The 21,341-nt window shown below is 35.9% G+C and overlaps 2 protein-coding genes across 3 annotated transcripts; one reads left to right on the forward strand and one right to left on the reverse strand.

The window, feature by feature from the left end:
- The first annotated feature begins 944 nt into the window (after positions 1 to 944).
- LOC149947872 (RRP12-like protein) lies at positions 945 to 14,711 on the forward strand. The gene is made up of 24 exons (XM_090171936.1): positions 945 to 1,112; positions 1,446 to 1,738; positions 1,803 to 1,979; positions 2,045 to 2,161; positions 2,235 to 2,373; positions 2,438 to 2,568; positions 2,644 to 2,742; positions 2,816 to 3,019; positions 3,077 to 3,283; positions 3,340 to 3,482; positions 3,548 to 3,669; positions 5,022 to 5,137; positions 5,203 to 5,314; positions 5,381 to 5,535; positions 5,604 to 5,671; positions 5,734 to 5,827; positions 5,895 to 6,053; positions 6,164 to 6,699; positions 6,787 to 6,945; positions 7,021 to 7,187; positions 7,323 to 7,433; positions 7,513 to 7,712; positions 7,792 to 7,874; positions 14,552 to 14,711. The coding sequence occupies exons 1-24, from the start codon at positions 971 to 973 to the stop codon at positions 14,649 to 14,651; spliced, it is 3,834 nt and encodes a 1,277-aa protein (XP_090028062.1). The 5' UTR covers positions 945 to 970; the 3' UTR covers positions 14,652 to 14,711.
- On the reverse strand, positions 14,675 to 20,500 carry LOC149947873 (uncharacterized). 2 transcript variants are annotated; one of them, XM_090171939.1, is made up of 7 exons: positions 20,053 to 20,500; positions 19,851 to 19,988; positions 19,325 to 19,486; positions 18,598 to 18,721; positions 17,099 to 17,232; positions 15,395 to 15,451; positions 14,675 to 15,300 (listed from the first exon to the last, which is right to left on the reverse strand). In XM_090171939.1, exons 1-7 carry the CDS (start codon positions 20,135 to 20,137, stop codon positions 15,254 to 15,256), a joined length of 747 nt encoding a protein of 248 aa, XP_090028065.1. In that variant the 5' UTR covers positions 20,138 to 20,500; the 3' UTR covers positions 14,675 to 15,253. The 2 variants fall into 2 exon arrangements, with proteins under 2 accessions (XP_090028065.1, XP_090028064.1); XM_090171938.1 differs by having other exon boundaries at positions 14,686 to 15,300; positions 15,375 to 15,451; positions 20,053 to 20,492.
- Positions 20,501 to 21,341: the final 841 nt, after the last annotated feature.

Genomic DNA, 21,341 nt, shown 5'->3' on the forward strand with positions numbered 1-21,341 from the left:
CCCCCACGTGCCCACCTTGCCCACCCCGCGGATTCATCGGATCCTCAAAGTAGACACCAAAATGGAATTTTTAGGCCACATTGCAAGTTGGAACGAATTTTGCCGCTGGAGAGCCCTTTTTGGGCTTCTTTTACCCGTACTAATAGTATTTCGGTCGTCGTCGTCGTCCCAAAGAGTTCCAAAATTGGTCGCTGCCTCGTGTGGCTTTTGATATTTTCGGCGCTGCTTAAAGGATGTAATCCATAAATTGGTTGGGGTCTTCCTTAAAGAGGACGTCGTGGTTTATTTATCCTTTAAGAACATCAATAATTATCTTTTTATTTATAAAGTGTAAAGGTACCAAGAGACATAGAAGAAAAAGAGGCGGCCTCCGTGTGCCATGAAAATTTCCAACTACTCAGTCATGTTTTTCCCCCCTTGCACATGATTACATTTGACGGCCGGAATTCCTACTAGGGTCGCTAGTGTCGCGGGTACTACTATAGAAAAAAACAATTTGAATTTGAACAATAGGATTGGCTCGCTGATATAGGGGGTAAAAGGGAGGTTGGCGAAGTTCGAAGTTTTCAGGAAACCTTTGGTAGAAGCTAGGGCATGATAGAACTCTATGGCTAGGGGAGGGCTCTCAAGGCAGACTCTTTTGACTTACATTCTTCCTACCTCGCTATTTATCGCGACGTGGTTTTTGCCTTACGACTTTGATCACGCTAACAATCCCTGATTCAAATTGGTCGTAGCTTTAGTAAACACTATTAGTAGTATATTATTCAAATTATTCGTGATTATAAATATCAATTGATTTCATTTAATATTTATTACAAAATATTATTGTTTCATTTAAGTGCCGTTATTTACGGGAAATGTCTACATTTTTGGCAGTACGGTTTCGTCTGCTTAAATATTTTAATCTGTTTTTCCAAATTTCCATACACGCGTCACGCGCACGTGTTCACACACAGGCTTTTTAATAATGGGTGCTGGTAAAATTAGAGTTGCTCGTAAAGCTACAAAAGGAAAAGGGAAGAAATGGAAAAAAGGGTATAGTAGTAGTAGTAATCCTGAAACTAGAAAGTATCGAGATCAGGCCAAACGTGGATTTTTTCATAAAGAAGGTAATGTTTCTTCTTTAAAACCAAGGCTTGGAGAAGTTATCTTGCCTATAGTAATAGTTAGCTTATAGTGACATCATCAACTTCAAGACATGATTTCCATGGCATCTACCAATATTCAGCTTGATGAGCTTTTTGATTTGGTGTAGAACCATTTTAATCTAATGAATTAGTGCATATGATTAGTTTTTCTGTTACTGTAAGTTTTGTTAGCCTAAGTTGAATAACGAACAGTTACAATGGGGGAGGTAGACATCGGTCAATTTAGCAAAAAGAATAATTGTTGCTTAACCATACCTGTATTATTGTGATTTTTACTGTCAACAATCAATCTAGGTTCAAGCCAGTTAACAGAGGAACTATTAGCACAGCATGATGCTCACCAAGGTGTTACAGAATCTGATTCTGATCAAGAAAATGGTGATACACAAAGTATCGGTGGGAAAACATTCAAGACATTTGCAAGTGATTGGTCAAATTGCACCAATCCATCGTTTAATCGTTTAATGAAAAACTGGCAGGCTAACTCTGCCCAACATAAAGAAATGCTTGCTGTTGTTGCAGCTGTCACTGAAGTCATTAAAGAGAAAAATGGCAAAGAAAGTGAAACTGAATATTTTGGAGCATTGGTATATGAAATTCAATGATGTTATATTTTTTGTAACTTACCTAATTTAAATTTGTCATTGCAAGATGACCACTCTTGAATCCGTCGAGAGTCAAGAGTCTCGTAGTGCTGTGATAACTCTCTTGGGAATGGTTATGAAAAGACTACCACCTTCAGTTTTGAAATTGAAATTCTCAGCTGTTTCAAAAGTTTTTGTTGAGCTGTTGACCTCCGAGACTGAAAATCCAAGTGCACTCAGAAATGTATTGATCTATGAAATTACTATTTTGCTAAAAGTTTGTACTTAAATACATCTATTTTTGTATAGCTTATTGGCTGTCAGTCATTATTACTAAGAGCTCAAGAACCAGCCGTATGGGGTCAAAGCTCAACCCTACAAATATATGGAGTTCTTCTCTCTTTTATTATTCATCCCAAGCCAAAAGTAATGCGTAATAACATATATTAAGGTAATTTTTTGTTTCATACCAAATTTGAATCTTAAATATTACTAAAAGGTAAGAAAAGCTGCTCAACACGCAGTATACACCATTCTTAAAAATAGTGAAATAATGACGCAACCCAAACCACCTCCATACCATCCTGCTACGTCTATGACTGCAAAGTTTTGCTGCCAGAAAATAGAAGAATGTGGTGGTTAGTATCAAATATTAACTTCCAGGTTACAGGTGACATTTTAATCCCCCTTCATACTTTAAAGGTTCAGGAAGTTCCACTACAATTACATTGCATATATTAGGTCTATTAAAAAATGCCTTAAGCTGTTTCAGTAAGTCCGATTTAAAGAGGACTTGTGAAATGGTTATAAGGGTTATGACCCTAGGAAATGCGGTAATTGTTTTTTGTACTATATTATGAGGAAATATCTAGGCAGACATAAGTATAGTAAAAGTTATTTTTATTTAGCTTGTAACATGCTGTTCATTGCAAGTTTTTGTTGGTTTGTTTACATCAAAACCCGATGATAATTTACTGACTACTGAACTCTCAGCTCAACTTATAAATGTACGAAGTTTAACTAATGCAAATTGTCTTACAAATTAAATGGATTTTAAATGTTATTTATTGGGAATTTTAGGCATTGTATGACTACCAACCAAATGCCAATGACATTCAACCACAAAAAGCTTGGCTTTTAGTTATGAAATCAGCATTGATATACTTACACAAACTTGACAGTCAGCTTTGTTTAAATCACATTGTGAAATTTATTGGAATTGCCATAAAATGTTGGCTTAGTGAAAAAATTGAAATTGTTTCAGAAGCAACCCAATCTATTGAGGTATAGTGTGGTCAAAATTACATTTTTACTAGGTTTAACAAACATTTTATGTTTCAGACTGTTTTGACGTCGTGTTTAGAGCCAATGGTTTCAGTTTCCATTAATAAAAATGACTCTAAAGTAGTTGCCCAGCTTCAAAAAATCATTCAAATATTTGGTGGCTGTTTGAAGTTTCAATTTCACGCAAATTGGGGTCAAGTCTTACACACATGTTCTACATTTATATCAGTTGCTGGAAAGCAAAATTCTTCCCTATTTATTAATGTAATTATATATATTTATATTGGTTTATTTTTACTAAGTGTTACTTTTATATAAAGGTTTTAAAAGTAATAGCTGACTTGAGAGAGACTCACAAATTTGCATATACGCAACAAGTTGATAATGTTTTTGGAGTAGCTATTAAATATTTTGGTCCGCAGACAGTTTTGAAAGCTATACCTTTTAAAATAAATGAGACAGAGTAAGTGAGAAATTTTGATTTTATTGAAAAATAATTAAGTGAACTCTTTTCTATTTCTATTTTAGTGACACCATTGATTTTCCTAAAAGTTGGCTTATTCCTTTAATACGAGACTATGTTAAAGAAACCGAGCTCTCATTTTTCATACAATATTTTCTTCCAATGGCTGAACAACTTAGGAAAAAGAGTAATTTTTAATATTTTGCGTTGGTTTGTAGGGGTGTGCAAATACCTTTTTTTGGGGACCAAATCAAATATCAAATATTTTTTTTTAAGATCATCAAATACCAAATCAAATATTTGAAAAGTCAAATAATTTGGTCAAATAGTATTTGGTTAAAAATATTTGATCAAATACCAAATAGTATTCAAATATCAAATAATTTGGTTTTCAAATAGTGTCAAATAGTTGTCTACAACCAGTTTCAATTTAAATAAGTAAAATAACTTAACCTCCATTTCATTTATATTTAACAATAAGTCAATTACCCAATGAAACTATCTTAATTATCATTAATCAATTAATCATCAAACTATTCAGTTTAACTATTTATAATTATAGATATTAAAATTACGATCCATGGTTTTAAAATTTAAGTAATAGAAATTAAAAAGACATACTTTATTACCAAGTCATAAAAAAGGTAGCTTTCGGCCCAAATGTTAACAATACTAGCACTTACAATATTTACAATTACATCGCTGACAATAAAAAATAATATCATCCCTTTTTTTATATATTTTTTTTATACAACCTATTTATAGTTTGTTAATTATAAAGTGATTCCATTGTAATATCCAATAACTACTTTTATAGGTTTAATTTCCTCCAACCAAATATGTTAACCGTGCCTTTATCTAAATTTATAAGTATTAAGTGACAATTAAGTCTAATAGAAATGGAATTTTAAATTGTTTCTTACCATTAGTGTAAGTTGTTCAAGTCTTAATCTTGAACTTTTCTAATTAACTTAAGTCTCAAACTATTTAAATAAAAGCATTTATTAATGCCGGTTTAACATAAATAAATTTAAATAATAATAAATCTAACTAAAACAATAGACTAACTAGTAGTAAAGAACCAAGTTTCTTTTACACTGGTCCAGCTTATAATGCTTCTTGCTTTGTGTTTTAGTTTCGCTTTCATATTTCCATTGTTCAGCCAATGGCCAAAGCGCACGAGCTTTAAAATTTTTGGCGGGAAAACCCAGACAACTTCTAGTGGTTAATTGATTATTTGACTAATTTATCTAATATTTGAAATCAACAAATTATATTTGAAGACACCAAATTATTTGATTTTGGAACTATTTGACCAAATACCAAACTATTTGATATTACCAAATACTTTTTATAGCTATTTTCAAATATCAAATTATTTGGTCAAGAAATAAAATATTTGACAAATAGTTTTAAACACTATTTGATTTGGCAAACTGGTTATTTGATTTGGTATTTGGTCCAAATAATTTGGTTGTACCAAATATTTTGCACACCCCTATTGGTTTGCACTTAATTATAGCCTTATTTTCTTTACAGTTTCTGATCTCATTGAGTCAGATAGAAAAATTGAAGCCAAAACATGTGAGGTTTTATACTCTCAAATTTGGTCTATGTTACCTGGATTTTGCACAATGCCAACAGATTTAACTGAGGTACTATAAAACATTTTTAAACTTCAATTTCAAAAGGCATTGCAACATTAATTTTTTCACATCAGTCTTTCAAGAAAATTGCCCAAACATTGGGTATGGCCCTCACCAATAAGCCTGATTTACGTTTAACAGTTCTTTCTGCATTGCGAACTCTGATTAAGAAAAATTTGACTAATGGTAAACTGATTATGTCAATATTTTTGGTAAGCTCAAATTAATTTTTAATTAAATAATTTAATTTAGAACCAAATAAGGCAGAGTTAGCTCGTTTTGCTAAGAACTTTCTGCCCATATTGTTTAACCTCTACACGACAGAGCCAAATGAGGAGTTTGATAATAGCATTCGTTTGGCTGTATATGATACTATTAAAATATACCTCAAAATAACGGAAAATCAGGTGACTGAATTGTATAAATTTTCATTATTATTTGTTTAAAACTAATACTTATTTTATTTGTTACACAGAGAATTCTCTCAATGTTTCAAATAGCATTTCAACAGCTTGAAGCTTCGGAAATAGATACCTTTAAAAGGTTATTAATTACCTCTTTTAAGAGATTCAAGGCCACACATACTCAATCACTTATGTTTTCAGGCACGCCTTGCTTGATCTAACAAGAGCACTTCTCCCATACATAAGTGTAGATTTGGTCATTTTGTTATATAAACATGTTAAACCATTACTGGAGGTTTGTTAGTAAACCTATTTTATTTGTTAAAAGGGCTTTTTCATATTTATACATACTATTCATATAGCACACAGATAAAACCATACAGAAAAAGTCTTATCGCGTGTTAGAAGAAATGTGCCAAGCCCAGAATGATAGTTGCCAGTCATTCATCAAGCAAAATCTGAAAGAGCTTCAGGATTTGTTTATTGGAGCCATTTCAACAGCTGTGCCATCATCCAAGGCGGTAAGATATTTGAAACTATGGCCAAAAACCAATGAAAAGTTTCCTAGCATTTGGGATAAAATCAGCTTGGAATATTGAGCATAAGACTCAATTTCTATACTTTCTTTCAGCCTCGACTGCGTTGTCTAGCGTATATTGTATCGAAATTGGAAGAACCAAATGAAAACTTTATTTCTGAAATTGTTCCTGAAGCAGTTTTATGCACAAAAGAAAATGCTGAAAAAATCCGACAGGCTGCTTTTCTACTATTGGTTGAAATGGGGAAAGCAAAGAAAAAGTGGTCACAAGAATCCTTTTTGAATTACATCAACCAGATTGTTGCTGGTTTTGCAGGAACTCCTCACATAGTTAGCGCCACCGTGTTAGCATTAGGAAGGCTCTTCTACGAATTCAAGGATTCAATTCCAAGTGAAATTATAGATGCCTTTATAGAAAATACATGTTTGCTAATGACATCTAAAAGTCACGAAATTATTCAATCGGTACTCTCTTTCTACAAAACAATTCTAACGTGTGTTTCTCCCGACTACCTTTTGCAATATCTTCCTAGTATTGTCAAAAGTTTAACCGAAATCTCGAATGACAATCACAGGAAGTTTCGTTTCATATCAAAAGAACTTTTTATTCGTTTAGTCAGATTATTTGGGTAAGAGTCCGTTTATTTTATCATTGAATATTAGATAGCCTAATTGAAATATATTGGTATATATGACCTAATGAGATTTCTATGCAGTTACGAATGCATTTCAAAGATGATACCATCTAGTCATGAAAAGATGTTGAACCATATTAGAAAGTCTGAGGCTAGGAAAAAACGTGATAAAAGCGTGGCAAACACGGATGCTGATGGCAAAAGTGATGATGAAGTATCCTTCAAGAAAATGTCTAACGAGTAAGTGGATAGATTTAACACAAAAAATTTGGCATTTCGTGTATGATTCGATTCCTCATTTAAATATTACTTTAGAATTGATGATATTTTGGAAGACTCTGATGATCTAATGAGTGATGATGAAGGAAATACCAAGCGAATAAAAAGAACTGCAAAGAGGAGACGAAACGCAGCCTGGATTGAAGAAGATGTTGATGACATTGTTGATTTCCTCGATCCAGCTGTAAATAAGAAAGTCACAAGTAAGTAAACTACAATTTCCCACATGAAAAGTATCTTAACTCGTTAAACAAAATCAAAAGATATGATTCGTTTTTGAAGCATTCATTTTATGGAAATGGTGATTAAAATTAATTCAATTATTTTTTTAAAAATAGCTACTAAACCAGACAACTCAATTCAAAAGAAAAATGTCAAACATGATTTTAAGACTGCTCCAGATGGAAGAATGATTATCACTGAAGATGGTGATGAAAAACCAATTAAAAGTATGTTATTAAAGAGGAACGTTTGCGTTAAAGGTCTAATGTATTTAAATAAATTCCTTTTTGGAAACTGTTAATTTAGAAAATGTACCTGATTTGGGTGATATCACAGAAGCTGTTGAAGATATGAATTTGAAAGGCATGAAAAGGAAGCGTAACGATGATGATGACAGTGATGAAGAAAGGCAAGAAAAAATTTCCTATAAAGGAAGTGGTGGAAAAGGTATTCGACGGGATATAAATAAGCCTAAAGTAGAAGATGGATTGAAATATAAAGCCAAGGTTGGAGTCAAATTTTCTTTGGTTAAAAACTTTGTATTCCAGACTAAAAGTTTTGGGATTTTCCCATTTTTATTCTCAGAAAGCAGCTGGGGATATCAAAAAGCAAGGTCAACTTGATCCTTATGCTTATATACCTTTGGATAGGCAAGCTCTAAATAAGAGGTAAGAAAATACCGTAATTTCGGGGAGATTAAGTAAATTAAAGAAAATCACGAGGAGTCCCCTTGTGGAAAATAAAGACTACCCTCGCCCTGTCGCGAAAGTATGTGTCTCCATCAACGGCACGCGGAAAATAAAGACTACCCTCGCCCTGTCGGGAAATTACGTGTCTCCATGGACGGCACGCGGAAAATAAAGAATACCCTCACCCGGTGGTGAAAGTTGTCTTCATCGACGGAACACTGAAAATAAGAGTTCCCTCGACGGTACGCCGAAAATGAAGAACATTTCGTCCAGTGGCGTACCGAGGGAATATGGCGCCCGGTTAAAAAGTTTCAAAATGGCGGCCCCCTATATAGCAGGGTTGGAAAAAAAACTGGGTTTTTTAATAAAAAACCGGTTAATTTGGTTTGATTCAGGTTTTTTTAAACACTTCAGTATTTTACTTTTAATCTATATATAACAAATCAACTAAAAATTAATTTGAGTATTATTACAAGTCTCACATGATCTTAAACCAGCCAACCCTGCTATATAGAATTATTATAATTCTATTGAACGAAGAATCAGAATTATCACTGGTTGAAGGAACAATTGGACATTAAAGATAGGAGTGTTTTGGGCCCCCCCCCCCCTCTACATGATAGCCAGCCCCCTTAACCCGGGTCGGTTTTCGCCAGTTCGCGAAAGTATGTATGTCTTCATCAACGCAAGCGGAAAATAAAGACTTTCCTCGCCCGGTTGCGAACGTACAGTCCCGATCAAAAGTTTCTGACCATTTTCTCTTGAGAGCTTTTATGAAAGAAAGCCCTCACGAAAATAATATAGGGGAAATTTAATGCCCTACCACAATTAGGGCGCGAGCAAAGCCCGAAATTGCTAAACCCCTCCAAAATGACGTCATGAAAACATTGAATCAAATATGTCGTGCCTATACTTGTTCGAAGCGTCATAATATTCGGAAACATAGGGTACGTTCAGAAACAGTCAACGGAAAAAACCCGATGGATTTATATTTTCCACCGATGAGCTTTTTCGTCATAATGACGTCGTAAGTTGCTGAACGCTTTTATTCAGTCATCGGTGTTTTTTAAAATAGCGTAGCATTAATAGTAGTTTTACGTCAGTAATGACGTCAGTCATCGGAAAAACCGACTATCTCTTTCGGTGACTTCGGTATCTCACCGCTGACTATCGTGACGTCAATACCCGAAATTAAAATGCCGTTAAGTAAGTCAGCGGTGACTCAGCGGACTTACTGGTGAGCGTTTCTGAACGCAGCCAAGATCTAGTTTAATTTTCAAATCGGATTTGTGGTTGTAAAGTTATTGAAGAAATAGTGATGACGGAAAACATGAAAATTAACCCTAATTTAATTTTTAAGTTATTGGAGTTTCTAAACACCAATGTTAACAGCAAAGCCTACACTACACTAAACTGACGAAACTAGTAACGAGTCATAATACATTAATTAAAATAACAAACGTTTATTAATTAAAACATTAAGAGTGAATACTGTACAAGATGGTATGACAGAATATAATGCCACTATAAACGCAGTTGAGCGGATATATCTATATTAGGTTAAAAAATAATAAACAAGATTAGCAATAATTAAAAAGAATATCTTATTTACATTTAACATTTTAACCTGTTAAAAAACGAAACGGGGAAAAAGCCGATAACGTTTCTTATCTTCAACATAAGTGAAACAAAGCAAGCGTGAAAGTAGTATTTAAAATAATATCGCTATTTGGGGTGAAGCAAAAAATATCATGGTCTCGAGCGATAATATTTTAAATACTACTTTCACACTTGATTTGTTTCACTTAAAATTTAAATTAGGGTGAATTTTCATGTTTTCCGTTATCACTATTTCTTCAATAACTTTACAACCACAAATCCGATTTGAAAAATGGACGCTTCGAACAAGTGTAGGCACGACATATTTTATTTATTTTTCATGACGTCATTTTGGAGGGGTTTGGCAATTTCCGGCTTTGCTCGCGCCCTAATAGTGGTCGGGCAAGAGAAAACGGCCAGAAACTTTTAATCAGGACTGTACGTGTCACCATCGATGGCACGCGGAAAATAGCAGCTCCCAATCCCATATGAGGATCACAAAAGGTCCGCAAACGTTTTTTATTAAAGTAAAGCGACTGATTAAGCAGTTTGGGACCAGTTCTGCTACATCAAATCATTAGTTTATAACAGATCCAATAATGTTTTGCGACCGCTAACAGTACACTCTGTTTGAAAAGTCTTCGACAGCTGAAATTTTTGCCCTCTTTTTAATTCTGCTAGAAAACTATAATAGATAGTTCGATGAAACCAATTGCAACTTTTATTTATTTTCCAATATCCTTCGTTATTTATTGGTTTCGTCCGCCAAAAATTAATAGTTTGGCGGTAACCGTCAAAACTCATTTTTGACAACTTTTTAAATATTGGTTCTACGGCACTGACTCGCGCGTTTTTGAATTCACAATGGTTGATTCATATTTAGAAAGTGGAAAAATTATCCCTCTACAACCAACGGTTGATAAGTTATAGCGTTTCCAAACTTTCCTCGAAACTAGAAAACACCTAAAATGCATCAAGCGATTATAAATAACGCAACTTCGACGACAATTTGGAAACGCGATAACTTCTCAACCGTTGGTTGTAGAGGGATAATTTTTCCACTTTCTAAATATGAACCGGCCATTGTGAATTCAAAAACGCGCGAGTCAGTGCCGTAGAACCAATATTTAAATAGTTGTCAAAAATGAGTTTTGACGGTTCCCGCCAAACTATTAATTTTTGGCGGACGAAACCAATAAATAACGAAAGATATTGGAAAATAAATAAAAGTTGCAATTGGTTTCATTGAGCTATCTATGATAGTTTTCTAGCAGATTTAAAAAGAGGGCAAAAATTTCAGCTGTCGAAGACTTTTCAAACAGAGTGTACATCGTACATTTGAGGCGAGACCACGCGAGGTAGAGGTATGCGGTGCGGCAAAGGTGGCCAAGAGAGAGAGATACAGTTATTGGCACCTAGAAGCAACAAACGCAAGGAGAACGCAGCTAGCCTTTAAACAAGCTAACACGGTGTGGTGTGCAAATTTAATTGGATGAACCTTCACGCTGCACGTTTTACGGGCGGGGGGAGACAATTTCCGAATTTTCCCCTTCCGACGGCAGCAGGCGCTAAATTTTCTAACCAATGAAAACTGTACACAAGGAAATATACGACTTTTGACGGGTTGCGTTCTCCTTGTGTGGGGTGCTGTGTTTGTTGCTCCTAGTCAGCGCCGGCCCTAGCCCTTGGTCAGGGTAGAGCGAGATTGTTTTTCGATTGTTGCCACGCCGCCCCGCGCCTCTCAAAGGGAATTTTGGCGCCCCTTTCCACCTGGCCGCTGTCCTGGCGCCTAGAGCGACCGCTCCGCTTGCTCTACTCCTAGTTGGCACTCAGTAACCGTTCACACGGAAGTAGGAAGCACCTAATTTCGTTTGGAGGGTTACCTACTAAGATATTAGGAACGTCGCTGTGAGATAGTAATTTTCTAGACCTGTCAAGGTCAACCACGATGATGTTCAGAGAAACGTGTGAGCTTTCTTAGCGCTCCTATGGTGCGGTACATTCGGCGATTTGACATTCTATTAAACCTTGGCTCAAAAATATCTTGCATACCATTTTGTAAATGAAGTATGTTAATTCTTGCGTAATGTCCAATCACCCCCCTTTTGAGAAGGGACGTATTTTACAAAAACCAGTTCTGTGATCTAAAAGATAATGTTTATTGTTTAAAATAGTAAATTTAAGAATGAGCATATATGCGAAATAATAATGAAACTGTCGCCACTGAAGATTCGATAAATTAAAACCTTCACATTTATACTGGTAGGTTGAATAACGGAATATTGTAACCAGTAGCAAGAACTCCTTAACTTTTATTATATATCTGGCCCCTCTTTATAAATTAGGGTCAATGGAGGTAAGTGTGATCAAAATATTGTTTTTTTGGCGTTTACCTGAAATTACTCTTAAACTAAAAATAGCACCCTCTTAAGAATTGGTACAATTAATACGGCCACTTTATCCTACACAACCACGCAATCAAATATAATATCAATTAAATAGTGATATAAATATTTATTATTTAATTTAACTCCGTTACTGATCACACTTACCCGCAAAATGCGGGGCAAGTGTGATAGGGGGGTGGGGTAATTGTGATCACTTGAAATCCTTGACCAATCGCAATAAATTTGCATACAGAGGTTAAAAATGGTGTCGCAATAAAGCTATATTTTTTTCGTAGATCTAAAATAATATCTTCGTGTGGTCACACTTACCCCCAAAATGCGGCGCAAGTGTGATAGGAAGGTTGGTTAATTGTGATCTTGTGAAATCCTTGATCAATCGCAATGAAATTGCATACAGCGGATAAATATGGTGTCCCAATAAAGCTCAATTTTTTTCATAGCTGTAAAATAATATCTTCGTGAGGTGGGGTGGCGGAGTGGTTAGCACTTTCGCCTCGCAGCAAGAGGAGCCTAGTTCGATCCCAGCTTGTGGCACTGGGTGAAAACTCGGAACAACTCCTGCGTAGAGTTTGCAAGTTCTCTCCCCACTGGTTTAAGGGGTTTTCCCCCGAGATCTTCGGTTTCCCCTTCCATAAAAACTTGTTGAGGTTAACGGTAATAGTTAGTGTAGGGAGCTGTTGGCTCGCGTGGTATGAAGGGCTTGCCACCACCCTCCTACGCATTGTAACCCGGCCACCTGAATTAAAGGCTTCAAAAGTCGCTTGATGACTTAGGCCTAAGGTGGTGCCTTGGGTATTAGCCTAGCTTACCCCGCACCGCAAATTTTGAAAGACTTTTTTCAGATTAAATTTTGAAAACCTCAAAATATTAGCAAAAACACCAAATTTTCCTAGCAGGTAAAAGGTTAAGCAGACTACAAAATACCAAAATGTAAAATCGGTTTGTCAGTTAGAAAAAAAAATACAGAACTTTTCCTTTGGGCATAAAATCTCTAAACACGAGTAGAAGAGTATAACATTTTTTCAACTTAAATTTTTAAAAACGAAATTTAATTCAAATTAATATTGAAAATATACAAAATGTGTACAATTAAGTATATTTCAATATCCATTCATCAAATATTATGTTATAATATTATTTGGGGAAATAATAAGGGGTGATCACACTTACCCCCTGATCACACTTACCTCCATTGACTCTAGTGTTTAAGAGAATAAACATTCTATTTTTAGTCCGCAAAACTGTTTCGTAAATTCGCCTCGCTTCGATGGTACTAGTCACGTGAAGTGGTAGAAGTGTTGCATGATGTTCACAATTAGAGAGGTTAAAGCTCAACCGAAGGCTTTTTAGCATGCAAAGAGCTAATTAAGTATCGCATAATTGCTTTCCATTACTTCCATTATGTCAGAACCAGAATTTATTCAGGTTAACAGGTATGTTACTATGGTTCCCGGACGATAGCCTCGGGCTACTCGGACAGAGCCCGCCCATTGCCGACCGAAAGAATAAGGATTACGCGAGGGATCGGACATTCACCAAAAATGTGTACGGGATTTCACGCTGAATTTCAAGATTTCATGTTAGATTTCGGATTTCTCGTTGGAATTCGCGATTTTCCAATTTCTCGATTATTCGTCTGATTTCGAGATTTCCCTTCGCATTTCTGGATGTCTTGCCGGATTTCGAGATTTTTAAAAAATTACGGATTTTGAAGAAATCCAAGCTGGATTTCGGATTTCTTGTCGGATTTTTTTGAAAATGTACGGGATTTCTTTGAATGTCCGACCCCTCGGGCGGAAGGGCGTGGTTTTTCTCCCGGGTATCACGAGGCCAACATATCTGTTCATCTTAATACGTTTTTGGGTAGAATCAAATGATTTCAAACACATTTAGTTATATCATAAGGTCCCCATAAGCAAAGGTCTACCAAAAGGGCCCATGTTAGCGGCGTTGTCCTGGAAAGAAGAAAATTAACGTACTGTGATATGGCAGTAGCGCCATCTTCGTTTACAAAATTTCTACATCTAAAATATTCTCTTACTTGGTAGAGCAGCCACACTCGGGTTGATAAATGCAACACAAAACGCGTCTAAATCTCAAATTTGAAAAATAAATACCTTCTTATTTCTAAAAGCCAGTTTTAGGTTCTGATGAATCATTTTGCAACGATAAGTGTTAATTTTAAGTTTGAAAGTGATAAAATTGTGAATAAGCCTTGGTTACGGTGCTAAGGGCTGGAGTCGGAGATTTCTCCAGCCTGGTTCTAAGTTTGATAACGTGCACGTGCTTTCTGCGCAGTCATCATGCAACGCGCGAAATTCATTTGGGGAAATGCCTAGTTGAAAACATAGCCACTAGGAGGTGCAGATTTTGAATACTTACCTCTTAATAACGGGTATGTGATCGTCAAAGATTTGGCCTAGACCTTTGCTTATGGGGACCTTACGATAAGCTTATGGTTATATCAGTGTTGTGACATCTTTGCGTTGCAATCGCGGTTTCCGCGTGGAAAAAGGGGCCGCTCTTTGAGTACGCTATGCATCACTCAGCCGTTCAAATATCCCACCAATATCCATTTTTTAGGTCAAGTGCAATGTTTCGCGTGCATGTGGCATAATTTTAGGCCTAATTGTGATATAATCTTTGTAGGAAACGGGCGAAATTTGATAAACATTTCGTGAATGTTGTGAAAAGCGCCAGAAAAGGAGCGAAAAAAGGAGCAAAGTTGAAGAGGAAACCCCAACTTTAAATTTTGTAAATATGTATTTTAATTTGATTAAGAGAAATTAACAACAATTGAAAGAAATAAGCCTTGTCTCGTTTATACAATACCATTCTTGAAAGATTGGGTACCGTGGAACATGGTACAAAGTATTTTCATGTCATATGGAAGATTTATTAATAGGGGTACACAATGTAGAGTCATAAATATAAGGGATAGGCACTTAGTGCGGCTAAATTAATTGAAATCAAAATCATAGAGAGCTATATATAATGACTAGATATCGTATAGCTACAAAGTTACTTATTTAGAAAAAAAAATTAAAGCTCTTTATTTTTTACAAATTGTTTTTGTGATATTGAATATTATTATCTCCTCAACATTGCCCGAACAAAACTAAAACGTACTGTTTGAAAATAATTGCGAAGCGAATTTTTTGGTTCGTATAAAAAATAGGAACACACGTTTTACATAGTTCTTCATATAAAATAGGGCATAATTATAATCAATTAAGATTTTGCGCATGTTGTAAATACATGTATGTAGAAGCTTAATTACGTCATCATTTTCTCATAGTATCATCGGAAGTATTTGGTTGCGAAATATGAGTATTTGCAGTAACGGGACTGCTACTTAGTGTGAGCTTTATTGCATCTTCGTAACTTGGAGGTTCCTCCTAGAAAGAAACACAAAAACCAGGCGGTTTTTTGCTCAAATTTTCTATTTTGACAAATAACACGAAAACGTTACTTCTGAAGGTATTGCTGAACCTGGATTTATTGTGACTTGAATTGGGTAAGATGGCGGAGATGATGATGGTCCTGTACCTGCAACATAAAGTTATCGCGGTGTTAAGATGATAACGACTAGAACAGGGTTCGTACACGACCTGGAATAGTCAGGGAATTTAATTCCGGAAATGTTGTACGAACCCTGTAGAACAGGTTTGCCATATGTCAGGAAAGTCCGAATTTTTAAAATAAGCCTAAATAGTCAGGGAGTTATGAAATAAGCCTAAAAAGTCAGCGATAATTGAGTTGTAATTCCATTTGGTTTTAAATTAATTTAAGTCCGATAAAAGTAAAATAAAAATGTCTAAAATTATATAATTTTGGGAATTTGAAAATATTTTGGCAACCATGTAGAAGCAGGTCCGGCGGATAATGTGGGTATGGTGGGTAGAAGTACCCACCCGGGAAATTCCGGGTGGGTATTTTACCCACCCGGAATTGATGTCATCAAAGTCGGTACTATGGGGATAGAGCCACGGCCATTGTCACAGAATAGCTAGGTTTCCAGGGACTACGTATTTTTCCTATCCCCTCCTTGATTAAGTTAATTCATTCAGTATAAAAACTGCAGAAGTAAATTTGTAAAATAGGTTATTAAATATTAGTTTTTAATTCTAATGAGACAAGCGTGAATAGTAAAATGCAGTCTTCCCAAAAGGGCAAATCACAACTTAAGCATAGACCTTTGACTAGTCTTTTCATTTCCTTCGCGTCCATCCCCTTTCTATTTCTGAAAATACGGTAAAGACTGACTTCTATCGGGAAGTGATGCGGAAGTTAAATACAACACTATCTTTATCTCATGCTTTAAATATCGGTGCTGTTGAAAACTATGCACGCGGCACTGCCCCGATTGAAATAGATTAAAGTAAATCATCAAAATCAAAATTTAAAAATACATAAAATGACAAAAGCATAATTTTCATAAGTGTATTTAAACGTTAATGTTTGTCGTCATTAGTCTCTTTGTATCAAACATAAAATAGTTATTAGCTACCTCCCGTTGTGAAGTAGGAATTATAAGTGCATATGCATACACTATAAATTTTAAAAGGTAAACGATACTAAATGTATATTACATATATGATATTGAGTTGATTATTTGGTTAGTAGTGGGCTCTAATGTAAGTGTTCAAAAAATAAATAACTGATTCTCCCTAAACTGCTTATTTGACACCAAAGCCATTAAGTCTCCATTTATTTTTTAAATAATTGTAATTTAAATAATCGGTGCCTAATTTTAAGGAACGAAGTCTTCTACCACAAATTGGGGTAGTAAAAGTACCCACAGTTGTCAGTACTACGTTTTATAACGTTGTCTCTACCTTTCTATATAATTGAGTTTAAATATTAGTACTCAGATCCTTCAAACATCGTTACACGTAGCCATATGAATTTTAATAGCTACATGAAATCACGCGTCAAAATATTTGGAAAAATTGTTGAATCAGTTCATTTCCGAAAATGCAAAGCGCAGTACAGTTTTTGCATTGCGCAATTAATACTATGTAATAATAAATTTGAATAATACTAAGTTTTTGTAGTTTTTACCTCTATCAATTTCTCTTAATTAGTATTATATAGGCCTATCTTTTTATGTAGGATAACCCAATAAATCCGCCCCCCCCCCCCCTTCTTAACACGATCCGCCGGCCCTGTGTAGAAGAAACTGTTTCAACCGACCTGATACTACTGGATTTGGAGGATGTAAAATGCTGAATGTAACAATAGGAATCGGTGTGGGTCTGCTGAAAAGTTGATTGCACGCTCCATTGACACGTAAATTAATTTCCTGCCCTCGAAATTCACTCTGCATTCTACGTAGGAAAGATTCTTATTTAATAATACCAAAAGTAGCATAAGACCCAAAAGTGTGTCAGAACGGTATAGTAGTTAATGAGAGTTTGTCGCAAAGTAAAAAGGGGAAACGAGGGGGGTCGGAAAATACGTCATCAAAATTGAGGTACTGCAACGCTGCCGAGTGAGGCGTTTTAGAACGTGTGTCTACGGGCGAGTAAATCGTACAGAGAAAATCACGCCAGACTATAGACTAAATATAATGTTGCTAGTATTTTTCCAACTAGTAGGTTATGTAGTCTATAGTGTGACTAGGTCTCACTAGAAAATTTAATAGGCGTGAAGGTACAGCTGACACACTTTTGGGTCTTATGCTACTTTTGATAATACCGATAATATATCCAGGTTAACAGATAATATGCAAGCCGCAACCATAGTTTGATTCCCGTAAGATATTCTCCGCCTACCCGGAAAGAAACCTTACAATCGTACACCTCGTTCCGGGACAGAAAGGGGGTCAGATTACGCGTACAAAGGCGGAAGGGCGTGGTTGTTATTCCGGGAGTCACGAGTCGAACACGGTGCCGCCCACATATTCTCTGTTCACCTGATTGCATTCTTGGTGACACGCAACACCCGCGAGAAGGAGAACCAGAATTTTTTTTAGATTATTATATAGAGAACCAAATACGAGGGGTTTCCTGTACAGCACGCGGAAAGTATATTTCGGAAATCTTGAAATTACCCTTAAAATGCCGTTATAATGTCGAAAAAGTCCAGAAATGATCTATGAATAACTTCTAAAATGTGAATATCGTGAAATACGTCTCGCAGTGGTGTTGCCAAAAATTCGTCAGGGGGGGGTTGAATAATGTGAAAGATAGGCCGAAAGGGGGGCTGGACCCGGAACCCCCCCCCCCTTGTCTACGCCACTGAAGTATCGTATATATAATTTTGTTTTGAATTTCGTATACGCAATAGGGACAAATCTGACACCTAAATAATAATCAGCTAAGCTAATACCCAAGGTACCACCATAAGTCAGCTAGCAACTTTTAATGCCTTAAATTTGGGTGGCCGGGTTCCAATGCGTAAAAGGGTGGTGGCAAGCTCTTCATGCCACGCGAGCCAAATGCTCCCTACACTAGCTCTTATCGTTAACCTCAACAATTTTTAATGGAAAGGGGAAACCCCTTTAACCAGTGGGGACAGAACTTGCAAACTCAACGCGGAACGAGTAGTTCCGAGTTTTCACCCAGAGGGCCAGATATCACCTCTACAGATATCTCGACGCGGTTTTAAACTTCGCTACTGTTGGGTCCCTAGGGCTCCCCTTTTGGATCTTAAAAACGTCGCGAGTTCCCCGATTGAAATTACGAACAAACCGATGTTTCTTCCAATATCTGAAACCCAGCAGACAGACGATTTCGACGAAAACGCAGCTGATGAAGCAGATGATAATGGGAGCCGCCGTTAGTTCATCGACGTCAGCGTCGTCGTATGATTTCACTACAATATATTAATATTTCTCAATTCCAGCGGAATTTTCTCTAAAAAGCGAAAAAAGTGTCGGCTGCTAAAATTAAGCTTTAAAATCGAGTTATTTAAAAAATATTATTCTAATGCCATAAAATTTTGTAAAATATTTGATCTTATCTAATAGTACTTTTTTCGAAATTATTTCAAATTGTAATATTTGTCTCCTAACACGCGCTACGACTTGTTTTTAACGTAACTAGCGACAATGCGTTCTCGGTACTGGTAGTGGCAGATATGTGAAATCAGATGATCCACTTCAAATGGAGAACTTTTATGCTCCATTTGTAAGAATTGAAACTAAATAAATCTTCTAATACTGGCTACAATGAGTGCTATTGTCTGTTTATATTTCATTGCGTGTCTACCTTCGAAACAAATTCCTGGCTACGACTAATTTTTGACGTAACTAGCGCCAGTTACTACCTACTACTAAATCTGGTGGCAGAGATAGTATATCTTAGCAGCGGACACTTTCTGCGCAAATAGTTGTGGGAGAGGTGTCTATCTAGTTCATATTGCGGTACCATAACACTTTGGCCTCCACATTAAATAAATATCATAAAGAAAACTTACCGCGAATGCACCTCCCTGTGCCGTTAAGAAACTCTGGTCTAAAAGTCTTCCTGCAGGAGCATCGATATACTAGAAGGAAATTTGCGTCATGGGTTGCTACGCAATGACTGTCGTGTTCTTCACATTGCCTATCAATTTCGCACTCTTCCCCGAGTTTGGAAGCTATATTAATATCGAAAAATTGAACTGTATTAGTACGAAGTAGATTACCTTTTGGTTCAATTACACTTTAAGGAATCCAAGACCGAGGTGCTGACTACTATGCGTGATCAGTGTACACGCTTACAGTAAAGAGAACGTAATTCGCGTAATCGGTGTACAGGCAAACTATCAAGTGATCAGTCCCTCGTCCATGACGATCATTAATTCTTATTATTATTATTCGTTTAATTTGGGGTTGGTTTAGTTTGAATTCTAAGAACTTCCGGTTGATAAAATTGTCAATAATTTTAAAGTAGAATTCTATTTTAGATAATTTTACATTTATAAGAAGTCAGCACGAATAGGTATTAAAAAATGTACGTACTTTTTATGCATTTGTAAAAGTTTTTCTTGACGTAGCCGTCCAAACAGTCGCAGTGACTAAAATGATACAATTTGCGGCAAAAACCGTTTATAATGTTAGAGCAAGAGTCGTCGTTTTCGCAATCCGATCCTAACATACCTGAAAAACAAAAAGCTTCACGAATCTATTTATTTATTACAGTCAAACGAAAAAACACTTATACCTTCTCTATATTGAATACTCTCCGTAAAATTTAAAAATGATATGCAAAGCAGAAGCTCGAGTATGATGATGTGGTTTATTTTCATTATTAATCTGTAATGGATTTATTTACATAGAAAGTTTCGCGCGATTTACACTTCTAATGGCCCATAGCTTTCCAGTTGTTGAATAGAATATTCATGGTCAATCCATTTAAGGATCAGACCATTTTACGCGCGTCGACTTGGCGACTAAAGCGGGCACACCAAAAGAGAATCTTTCCGTTCGCCGCAGTGTCGTTGAGGCCAACACAGTCAAGCTTCGTCAGCTAGACGGCGAAATGTACTCGACATCGTCGTGGCGTTGCCTCGAAATCAATAGAATAATGGCGGAGAATTTATATAAGTGGCGGTGTTACAGCCTACCAACTTGTATACGCGAGCTTGCGCAATCGAAACAGTGCTAGTGAAGCCGTTTGAATTTTAGTTTTTAAATGGGTGGGGAACCGCTTTACATTCCGATTTCGCCAACAGTGGGAATACGCGACCTATACAGTCGACTACAACTGTTTTTTTTTTTCAATTAGTTTTTGAAAAAAAAATAACATTTTTTAGTTTTTAAAATATCTAAACGTAAAATAAAAATTTTAGTTTAACTGTGACGGCAATATTTACTTAAAATGTTTTTCTCTGGAACTATAAAATGTAGTATTTATAAACTTCGTGAATTAATTGATAATTAAGACCAAATACTATTCAAAATTTTAGGTGAAAATTGCGATTTTAAGAGCTTCTTTTACAGTCGGAAAAATTATCTTTACCCTAGATATTGCAACTAAATGCGTGGTGTGGTATCCAATAGGCGCTTCCATAAAACATCAAGGAAATCGCCAAGAAGTAATATTTCCGAGAGACAGGACCTGCAAGTACTGTTTATATAGTGCTGGTTGAAATAATAGAAATTTTTCACCTGTAAACAGAACGTCCTGTTTTTTCTAAAAAAAAGCAACGTGGTTAAATGGAACACTTGTTGCGTACCGTACAAGGGAAAAGTTTCCATTATTTTGACAAGCACTACATAAACACTGACTTGCAGGTCCTGGCTCTCGGAAATATTACTTCTCGGCGATTTCCTTGAAGATGTTTTATTGAAGCGTCTATTGCGTATTTAGGTTAAAAATTGTGCTTTTACAGAGTTTCCAGATCCGTATCCAAGTGCGATCCTTGTAAACTTTGGGCAGTAAATTCCCGAAAATACCAAATACCCAAAATCGAGCAAATTGTGACCACCCTTCCTTCGATTAATAAGAAC

The sequence above is a fragment of the Leiobunum rupestre genome, chromosome 4, assembly GCF_980474605.1.
Source record: "Leiobunum rupestre chromosome 4, qqLeiRupe1.1.hap1, whole genome shotgun sequence".
In the NCBI taxonomy this organism is placed as follows: Eukaryota; Metazoa; Arthropoda; class Arachnida; order Opiliones; family Sclerosomatidae; genus Leiobunum; species Leiobunum rupestre.

Coding starts and splice junctions, on each gene's coding strand:
- LOC149947872 (XM_090171936.1), top strand. CDS start 971: ATGGGTGCTGGTAAAATTAGAGTTGCTCGTAAAGCTACAAAAGGAAAA. Junction 3,284..3,339: donor ATTCTTCCCTATTTATTAAT/GTAATTATATAT, acceptor TTTTATATAAAG/GTTTTAAAAGTAATAGCTGA. Junction 7,713..7,791: donor GATTGAAATATAAAGCCAAG/GTTGGAGTCAAA, acceptor TTTTATTCTCAG/AAAGCAGCTGGGGATATCAA.
- LOC149947873 (XM_090171938.1), bottom strand. CDS start 20,137: ATGAAAATAAACCACATCATCATACTCGAGCTTCTGCTTTGCATATCA. Junction 15,452..17,098: donor TCCAAATCCAGTAGTATCAG/GTCGGTTGAAAC, acceptor TTTATGTTGCAG/GTACAGGACCATCATCATCT. Junction 15,301..15,374: donor GTTCAGCAATACCTTCAGAA/GTAACGTTTTCG, acceptor GTTTCTTTCTAG/GAGGAACCTCCAAGTTACGA.